The sequence below is a fragment of the Aulonocara sp. 'chitande type north' Nkhata Bay genome, linkage group LG19 (assembly GCF_057382095.1).
Source record: "Aulonocara sp. 'chitande type north' Nkhata Bay isolate Kocher_YH1m ecotype deep benthic linkage group LG19, A_spYH_male_GT1.1, whole genome shotgun sequence".
Taxonomy (NCBI): Eukaryota; Metazoa; Chordata; class Actinopteri; order Cichliformes; family Cichlidae; genus Aulonocara; species Aulonocara sp. 'chitande type north' Nkhata Bay.
The window spans coordinates 19147911-19158425 of NC_141362.1; the positions used below are offsets into that span (position 1 = coordinate 19147911).

The following is a 10515-nucleotide window of genomic DNA, read 5'->3' on the forward strand; positions in this document are numbered from 1 at the left end:
TGAATGTCGCTCTCATTAGACAAGACAATGTTTCTCCAATCTTTTGCTGTCCAGTTTTGGTGAGCCTGTGGGACTTTCAGTTTTCCATTCTAGTAGTAGACTTGTGGCCATTCTCCTTTAACTTCTGACATCTACAAGGAGTTTTCACATGCACAGCTGACAGTCAATGGATATTTTCTGTTATTTGGACTTTTCTCTGTAAACTTCAGACATGGTTGTGTGAGAAAATCCCAGCCGATCAGCAGTTTCTGAAATACTCAAACCAGCCCATCTGGTACCAACCATACCACTTTCAAATTCACCTAATTTACCTTCTTTCCCATTTTGAAGCTCAGTTTGAACAGTTTGAGCAGGTCATCTTGGCCATATATGCCTACAAGCACTGAGTTGAGGCCATGAGATTGGCTGATTAGTGATTTTGCCTAAAAAACAAACAGTCGAACACTTGAACCTAATGAAGTCACATTTCCTTTACTATTTTTTGTCTCTCCAGAGTTCAGTGGAGACTGTTGTTATAAATATCAGTGCTTTTTAAGTCTAGTTGACAAGTTCTCATTTTGAGAAGAATTTTTGAACCTATGTATATATATATTTAAACATATGTTTAAACTGTGATAATTTAAAAATTATAATTTAGAAAACGAAAGAGATGGATTCCAGGAAGAAGAGAGCTGATTACCTCAAATTAGGAAGAGCTAATTACCTTCCAGTTAGCTCCTCCGGAAGTGCTGTTTATTGTTATTTATTGATATTATTTATAACACATCAAAGATAATGTCATTCTAAGTATACTTTGAGTTTTGAACATAACACGAAACCCTTAAAACTGCATGAACTAGTGTGACGGAAAAACTATAAAATTGCTCCATCTAGTGGTGAAATCTTTACTTACATGTTAAAATTAAAATTATACTCGGTTTGGGTTCTTTAATTTTTGACTGACTATATTTCTCAGCCCCCGTATTTGTTGTTATTGACATGCTTGTGTGAAACCCTTGTGTCACTTACGGCTTTCTTTTGCGTGGAAATTTGAAAAATAAGGGGCAGCAGTTTATTTAAATATGTGCAAACATTCGTGGAAATACAGTAAATCAGGCAGAGTTTTAACGAGATTAAACTTCAATATTCGGTATGACCACCTTTATTCTTCATAACAGCCTGAACCGTCTTAGGCAAGCTTTTTGTAATTTCTTTAAGTAGTCTTCAGGATGAATAGTTCTCCAGGCCTCTTGAAGGACACCCAAACCTCTGCTTTTGTTCTCTATTCTGCGTCAAGATGATGATTCCACCCATTTTGATAAGATCTTCATGACCGCTGGATGAAATGCATTCCAGACATGTGCTGGAGATAGTTTTTTTTTTTTTTTTAGGGCAGACAAATCTTCAGGTTCACCTTACTTACTCAAAGGTAGATCTGTAGTTGTGAGTCATCCTTTCTCATATGCACACTCTCAATACAACCATAACAGACAACACTTGCACATAATACACACACACGCAATCACTCTTTATTTATCCTCCAGTTGTCCAATTTCTTGAGATTTGCTAAGTTTTTAGAATCGCCTTGTTGGTGCAAACCTTTTTTTCTCTCTCCCCCCTCCCCCTTACAGTTGGTTAATTCAGGATTTTTCATTCAGCTAAGGAGCAGGAACAAATTATGTGTTTTTGTGACAGGCTGATGATTACAAAGTGGCAAAAGAAAAAATTAAAACAGTTTCTGTTGTCTGTTATGTGTAGACATAACACTGGTTCATTTCTTCTTTTTATGCTTGAATGATTCCCAGGTCGATGTTATGTGCGTAACACAAAACTTAGAAGAACATCTGGATCCTTGGTAGCAAAACTGAAAGAAATGGTGGTTGAGTCCTTCATTTTGAACAGCAGTGTATGTCTCTGTATAAGCTCTGCATTGGAATTATCATCAGTATGTATGTACATGTCTATTTATTTATTTGTTATTTGTGGGAGATATAAAAAACCCCAATTTGATTTATGAAGAATGCCCAGGTTTGTGGGTACTGACCTGAAAAATCGGACTTCTTCTTTTCAGGCCTCTTAAATTTTTGATTTGATAGCTTTAAATTTAAAGTAAGGTATTCAAAATTTCATCATACAAAAAAGTATGTGGAAGTATGTTGAAAAGTTCAAATTTTGAGAAACGTAACTTGAAATTATTTTCTTCTTCTTCTTCTTCTTCTTCTTCGTATTATTATTAGTATTATTATTATTAGTAGTAGTAGTAGTAGTATCATTATTATTTGTTTGTTTTAATTTTATGAGCCATAGTGAACTTTGTTTAAAAATGGTATAGTATAATGTATAATGGAAGTGATATCCACTTTGCGTGTGTTTATCTGGAACTGTTAAAAGTTGAAACTATTTTTATTTTTATCTATTTATTTACTAGTTCTTACTTCAGCCAGAAAATAAACCTGTCGACATTTTCCACAAATTATACAATTTTTAAAAGCATTTATATATCCAGCTCTGTCCTGTCCATTATTAGTTTTAATTATAATTGTTAAGCTTTAAAACTGTAATTATTGTTTATACACCGCTGTGTATAAACACATCGCCGTTTTTGACATTTTTAGGCAGGCATCAAGTCTGCCACCTAACCCCGGTGAGAACGGCCCAACGGGGAGGCGGCCTCCCTAACCCCGCCTCCTCCATAAACCAGGAAGATAACCTCACCGAAACCCGTCTTGGTAACGTCAAAACGTCGCTGTGTGCCGGAGAAAAGCAATAGCAGCAGACAGACTTACAGCTGCGTTACATCGGCAGGAAGATAAACAGCAGATTTCTAGATTCAACACCAGCTGCGTTCCTTTTAACCGAACATAGCAGCCTTTTTAGCTCGGTTAGTTAGCTTGTTTGCTAACTTTAATAGAGACTCTTGGAGAGCTTGCGCAAGAATCATCTCGACCTCCGTTAACATCTCACCATGGGATCCAGAGCGTCCAGATTACTCAGAGAAGAGGAAATTGAAGAAATTAAGAAGGAAACTGGCTGTAAGTTGAGCTCAGAGTTTAGAGTTTAGTCCTTGTGTGAAGACAAAACCTCTTGGACATTAGCTAGTTGATTGCTGTACTCTCATATTGAGATGCCTTTGGCTGAATGCTTTTTCTGATTGAGGCTGTACTCATTAACTCTCTATATTTTGCTAGTTTAATCTGTTGCATTATATCGGTGAGGGGTTATTGTGGATTCAGTTGTGTATCAGCTATCTTTGGCTCATCTGATAGTCAAAATCTTTGTCGCCGCAGTTTCCCACAGTCAGATCACTCGCCTGTACAGCCGTTTCACCAGCCTGGATAAAGGGGAAAACGGCACCCTCAGGTGAGCAAAAACATAAACAGGAGCCACAAGCTGCACCTCATTTGTTTTGTTCCTTTACCAGCCCACACTACAAGGACACCGTTATAGAGGTCACCTAAGCAGTTAAGTTTTCTGGTTGACTTGAGAATGAACACACCTCCAAGGGTATTTAAATTGAGAAAATCTTACAGTGTGTATATATATATATATTTTTTTTTTGTTTTACCAAATTTGCCTCTCTGAATGTGGTATTTATATTAATAAATTAGGTCTAAGACAAAGTGTTGTGCTGAGATAAAGGTGGGCAATGTGAGATCTGTCTCATTTCAGTGATGAAATCATGTAATGAATCTTTCTCCTGTCACTGACTATTCATCTGGTTCAGATTCTGTCTTAACTGATAGGTGAAGAGACTGGTAATCATTAAGCAGCTAAAATTTAAATTTGATGGCCCTTTGGTTATTTGAAAATGATTCCTTGAAGGGGAAAGGACAGTCAGTTTCTCAAGGGCAGACGGAACCCCCCCTCCCATACACACACACACACAACTCTGTTTGGTTTCATTCAACTTGGATATATGAAAGATGTTGTGTTTACAGATAATAAGTTCCTGGCTATACTTTTTTTTTTTTTCCTTGCTCAAGTGCTTCCAGTCACAGTAGAAGTCACGTTTGTTCAGTGTGACTTCCTTATCGTTTCATTAGTTTTCACAACAGTGAGATTTCACAGATTTGTTTCTAGTCCAACCAACTGGAGTAAGAAAATTTTTCAGTGTGTAACAAATCTGAACAATGATTTTAACAAATTTTTTTTTTGTTCTAATAAACAAATGATGATTTATGTCATATATCACTCATCACATGACCTCATAAGTTTTGCTATGTGTCATGTCTTAGTAAAGCTCATCAACTCTCAGTATAAGACTGGTGAATTGTTAGGTAAAAATGAACAGTTAAAACATACTGAGTTTAGAATTTAACTTTGATCACGTCTCCTTATTTTTACAGTCGAGAAGATTTCCAGAGAATCCCCGAGTTGGCCATCAACCCTCTGGGAGATAGAATCATCAATGCATTCTTTCCTGAGGGGTGAGTAGTCTGTGTTATTGCTCTGCAGTAGTTTGGATAGCTTGTTTTTGCACTACTATAAAATTGAGTCACCAGCACCATCGCCACAAAGCTGGACCAGGCTTTCAGTTGTGGTTTCCTGACTGCAGGCTGGAGAAGCTCAGTCCTTACTGCCAAGTCTGCGTGGAAGTAAATCAAATGGGGTTTTGAGTTGTATACTTGACAGTTATTTGGATGTTTTCATCACTGTGGGAGGGAAAAAAAACCCAAACAGATGTCTTTAGATATATCATTAAAATTCTAAAAGGTCACATGTGTAGGCGTTGTAATTGCAGCTCTGTGTTTTAATGGTTTCAGACGGATTCTGGCTTCTCTGGTTTTGGCCTGTTTGTTTTAAACAACTTTATGTAGAAACCATTCCAATCTGCATGTTGGTGTTAGGTTACTAGCTCATTGTGGTGTCCACAATACGCATTTGAGCACAAAGGTAATCTGACTGAACTTTCCAGAGAGTTATAGTAGATATTTCGTGCTTGTGATTTTTAGAGAGGACCAGGTAAATTTCCGGGGTTTCATGCGGACCCTGGCTCACTTCAGACCAATCGAAGACAATGAGAAGAACAAGAACCCAGCTACAGAGCCCCTGAACAGCAGGACAAACAAGCTGCTTTGTGAGTGTTGGGGTGTAACTGGTATCATCTTGGCGTCGGTTTAAGAGTATGTGACTTACCTGTTTCTTTCTATTCAGTTGCTTTCCGTCTGTATGACCTGGACAGAGATGACAAGATCTCCCGAGATGAGCTCCTGCAGGTGAGTGGATTGACTTGGAGTCATCATGTAGTTTGTGGTTCACACAGTATGTCACACAGTGAATAATTAGTGTGTTTAAACATTACAGAGTCTTTTGGCAACTGTGGGGCTTACAAGAAAAATTAATATCTCTAATTCTACACCCATTTATCAGAAGTTCAGTCAGCCCTGTGTTGTCATTCTTTAGTTGAGACGTCATGTATCATTTTTCCGAGGTCAAATTGTAATTTCCCAAATAAAAACATCAGCATACAGGTTAAATTTTACATGCATGGGATTGTCGTCTGTTAATATAGCAAAAACTGTAACATTTATAAGAAACCTCTATGTCATATTAACTTACTTTTCTGTATAATTTCACTAGAATACATCAGAACAGAAGGATGTCAAACTTCCCTCTCTTCTCTATTCTTGTTGCAGTTCACACACAAGTTTTAAGTTGATTTTTTTTGTTTTTCTCTCGGTGAAAGATAATTTGTGACTTCCACTTAGGCTAAATCTGATCTAAATGAGGTGATGAATGCAATCAATTTTAACCACAATTCCATAAATTCATCCTGCTGTAAATGTGAGCAAATGACTCCTTCCTTTACGTAGATTTCATAAATGATTTTGAGCCAGCCTTCAGAGTGTAACCACATCTTTATTTCGCTTTTGCTTTCCATGTATTTTTATTTGTATTTGTCTTCTTTAGCTTGAATGTTCTGTGCTCAAATGTTCCCAGATAGATACTCAGAACGCAATTAATGGTAATGATTAGCTACTGTTAGTCCGTATAACCTCCAGCACTTTGTTCCTACTCTTTGGTGTCTTTTATGGTAGGAGTAATAAAATAAAAGTCAACATTTTTCTAATCGGATCCACTCCAAGTACGTGAAACAGTATTTGGGTTGAGATTTGTGTCATTTTAATCCCAGTCCCCTGTAGATAGAACTATTTTGACTTCAAATTCTCATATGTCTTTAATATGGTGGCTGTTTGCATCCGAGGCCTCTTGGAAGCCCTCATAAAGTCTGGATATGATTTCATACCTACCTTCTTGCTTGTACATTACAGAATGTAAGACCTTTTCAGTTGCTACTTTTCCTTTCGGTGAATATCAGTTATTATTTCTGTAAATTTATATCTACAGACTGTATGTTTGACAAATGAACAAGTGCTATTGCACCACATTTGTTTTAAAGTGTTTTACAGAGAGGAGGATTTCACCATCAAAGAAGACTTTGCCCTTGTGCTGATAATGATGTGATATCTCACCTTAACTACAGGCTGATCCTTCCCAGACAGTCTAATATCCTGTATTTTGGCTTCCTTTGCACTCCCTCTGTGTTATTTGTCGTCCCGCTTTAAAGCGGGTCAAGCTCAGTGACATTCTCTGACCTGTAATTGCTATAAGCTCAGGGTTAATGACTCAGCCACACCTCTTGTTTTGCGCAAAACATTTCACTGTGTCACCTGCTTTGTGTAATGCATGAACCTGTAGGGCTAAATGTACTATTTGTGCACTCGTTTTTCACTCATTATGCGTGCACCATCAGTTATTATCATGTATTTCCTAGTCAAGTGTGGCTTTGCCAATGAACCAAAATAGCTACAAATGATCTTGTGTGATCTTGCAAAAATATACGTCACCTTGTTATTTGGTGACTCTTAAAAATAGATTTTGCTGGTTTGTTCCAGGTCTTGCGGATGATGGTTGGCGTTAACATTTCAGATGAACAACTCGGCAGCATTGCTGATAGGACCATCCAGGAGGCTGACACAAACGGAGATAGCTGCATTTCCTTCAATGAGTTTATTAAGGCAAGCTTTGTGGTCAACATACATATTTGTACTGTTATGTGGTTTCCTTTTTAAGTTAACCACTGAAGCATTGCTGCTAAACTTAAAATGACATAACAGATGCTGTTTGAAGGATTCTTTTTAATTAAAAACTGACCACTACCATGTGCAGGTATATTTTTAGCATCTGAGGCCTCAGTGGTACACAAACTAGAACCCAAGACTAACCACAGAAAAGAAGGAAATATATATATCTATCAAGCATGCATTTTGCATAGCAGAGCATGGTTTTCCAGAGGACAAAAATTTGATTGTGTATCTATGTTAGTTATTAAGAGAGGATGAGGATGAAATAATCCCAGTTAATTCAGGCCTTGGTTTTCACAGTTTGATTTGTGTGGACATTTACAAGTAAGTTAAACTGTCTCAACCTCTAACTCTTCTAAAGACTTGTTTTAGTTAATATATAATGTGCTATTTTCAGCTTATCGTGACAGTTAAAGGTGTTTTATGGGGTAGCTGGACAAAAATGTCACACTGTGTAACATTGAGATTTAAATAGTTTGTGTGGGACTGAAGTCGTAGTGGTGTAATGGGTGAACCAGCACCCAGGACAGGGGTGATGGTTAACTGAAATGGCAGGAGAGCTTTGACTTGTTTTTGGGATTGATTTAAAACAGATGTTCTTTTAAGGCCCAGCCGCAAATGTAAACTTTAGAGCAGCACATTTTTCTGTAGTATAAACTTTTCTTGTTTTTGTTTGTTTATTCGCAGGTCTTGGAAAAGGTGGATGTGGAACAGAAGATGAGCATCCGGTTCCTGCACTAAAGTTTCATTATTGTTATCATTTTTTTTTTTTGTAATTCTATTTAGAGTAGCGCTTGAACATGTCCGTTGATTTCAAGACACAATCTCATCCGGCTGCTCAACGAGCTGCTGTGGCCCACGCTATGGGTTCAGTCCTTCAGGCCAAGCATTGGGTGGATACCATAATAAATCTTGAGTTTCGGCCTTTGCACTGCTCTGTAAACAAAGGGAAACGTTGCGTGCCTTGGGTTGTTTTATGCAATGTCACTATGTATTTTTTCCCCCAGTAATGATACATTCTTTATTAGGAAACTTTTTAGAGGATCGTAGTTATTACCACTTCTGTTCATTTTTCACATGAACATTTAAATATTTATAGCGTGGCAGATTAACTTTTTGCTATCGCAGTAGGTAAGTTTATAAGTTTATTTATGCTGCTCCACTGATATTTAGCCCATGCTGCATCTTTGTCCATATAAATATGCAAAGATTCAAAATTGTGTGATTCCACTTCAAAATGTCAGTGTTTTAATGCCATCTGTTATGAATTGTTTCCTTTGAGCGAGCCAGACCAGCCAATCCGAGTTTGTCTCTTGAAGCAAAATCGGACTGACCTGTTCCTCAGGTTCTTGTGTAATTCACTGAAGTGTCTGGTTCCCCTTTGTAAGTTATTAGCTAAACAGTAACCCATGGCCATGTTTGTGTACGGTTTCATATAATTAACAGAGCTGCTGCCAGTAGAATCTAAAGCTACTTTTAGCTGCTCCCGTATTTACAGTGGGTAGGACCACATGTTTGATGTTGGCAGTTTTTAAGCCGGATGCCCTTCACGACTGGGATCAAACCCTGGAATCTCATTTGTTAGATGAATGTGTAAACCACTACACCGTGGATCAACTGCTACCTGTAGACTCAAATTATGGGCCTGTTGGAGCCACTGGAGTGCCTCACTCAATTAGAGGTGAGAACGGTGGCATGGAGATTTCAAAAATGCTGGTGTCTCATCAGTATGTGAGACTTTCACAGCAGGTTTTTTGATATCCTCAAAAAGTATCTGCCACCTGGACCAGCCCTCAAAGGCTTTAAGACTTAAAGAAGGCCTTGCTATAAGTACTGTTTTGGAAATTGGGCTGTGGGATCAGCTAGTCTGTAGACTTAGAGCAGGCAAAGATAACATACTGTGCTTTTACTCATTTGATCAGTTTCCCTGCAGCTAAGGAAAAATGCTGATTTCTCCTCTGCTCTGTATTTCTTAGAATGTCTTTCCTCACTGACCAGCGCCTGATGCATTGGGCTTATTATTTTTTTTGGGACATGTCACTGTGCATGACCCCTTTTAAATCTTTAATGTGAGTCTGTGAAGTCATTACTAGAGCACCCTCCAGTGCAGGAAACACAGCTCAACCATTTTATCAATCATTCTGTGATCATCAGTCAGATGTGAATCACGTTATGTGATGTTGGTCGAGGTATTATCAAAGTGATTCAGGAATTTGATTTGAATAAAAATAAGTGCCATGCTTCTTTGTCTCATTTATTGGGATGTTCTTATGACACTTTTTTGTGCTACTCACAGTTTACATCCAGCTTGGCAATTTTATTTATTTATTCTTTAGGAATTAAAAAATTGTAGAGTGTGATAAAATTAGAATATAACAGACTACAACTTCATATGTTAATGTTGATTTCTTGGATTAAATATTTGGCTGATAACAATGACAACAGTGACAAATAATATACTGTAGATATACTTACTATATTTATAGGGATATAAAGTGGACCTATCATGGTTTTCCTTCTTTTTCTGTGTGACATACTGTTAGAACTGTGGATACTAACCATATCCAGATTTCCACATGATGAGGTCAGTGTGTACAAAGTGATCCCATGTTAACAAACTCTTAGACTTTGGACTGCTTACGCTTGGTATTCTTAATACGGTCATCTCAGCAACCGTGGGCACAGATCTCCCATTTAGAAGAAAATTGTATTATCTGTGGAACCTCAAAGGGAGAGGAGTTAAAGCAGCCAGTTATAAGTGGATGGCCCAGAAATATCAAAAATCTTCCATAAAAATCTATGGGAGGATTCTGGAAATGTTAAAGGTGACATTTATCAGATCACTGCCCCCACAAAGCTAATCAACAGTTGACACAGGAAACAGATCATCATGTTACACTGATGCAGGCACACAGCAGATATTCATAAATAATAATCACCTGCTGAGTTTTAGACTTGCTATAGTGCACTAAGGCCCTGAATAGGAGAGACAGTGATTATGTGGAAATTTGAATCATCTCAATCAAAACATAATAACACGCTTTATTATTGTTTTCTGCTAATAATAAAGCTCTGGATGGTGGTCTTTGAAAATTGTAATTTGTAAAAGCACTGTACCTTTACATTTAGCACAAGGCCGCCATTTCTCTTGTCTGGCTGGTGGGAAGCAGCTATGGTTTAAACAACACTCAACCCTGTTACCAATGCCCTAGAACCTGAAAAATCACCTTAATAGAGAATTTTCACTCATTCAAGCAACTTTTGACATCCTTGCCCAAGTTTTTAATAGTCACATGTTTTCCCTCAGTAATTTCTGTATTTATTTTCAAATATATGCTTAAATACACTATCAATATAATGAATACATTTATCATAAAGGCAACAGATTAAACCCTTTTGTGAGCTAATAAAAATATTTTTGCTTACTTTTATTGAAAATGATATGGTGACA

At 37.4% G+C, this 10515-nt stretch overlaps 1 protein-coding gene across 1 annotated transcript; it reads left to right on the forward strand.

Annotated features, from left to right (window-relative positions):
• Window positions 1-2648: 2648 nt before the first annotated feature.
• Window positions 2649-9307, forward strand: LOC147306824 (calcineurin B homologous protein 1). Its single transcript, XM_086275100.1, has 7 exons — window positions 2649-3011; window positions 3267-3339; window positions 4326-4406; window positions 4932-5056; window positions 5134-5195; window positions 6876-6998; window positions 7752-9307. Exons 1-7 carry the CDS (start codon window positions 2945-2947, stop codon window positions 7803-7805), a joined length of 585 nt encoding a protein of 194 aa, XP_086131226.1. The 5' UTR covers window positions 2649-2944; the 3' UTR covers window positions 7806-9307.
• The last annotated feature ends 1208 nt before the right edge of the window (window positions 9308-10515 follow it).

What these genes read in the sequence shown, in the direction of transcription:
- LOC147306824 (XM_086275100.1), top strand. Translation starts at nt 2,945, where the DNA reads ATGGGATCCAGAGCGTCCAGATTACTCAGAGAAGAGGAAATTGAAGAA. An exon ending in AATTAAGAAGGAAACTGGCT is followed by an intron (nt 3,012 to 3,266) that starts GTAAGTTGAGCT and finishes TTGTCGCCGCAG; the next exon opens with TTTCCCACAGTCAGATCACT. An exon ending in GGGGAAAACGGCACCCTCAG is followed by an intron (nt 3,340 to 4,325) that starts GTGAGCAAAAAC and finishes TTATTTTTACAG; the next exon opens with TCGAGAAGATTTCCAGAGAA.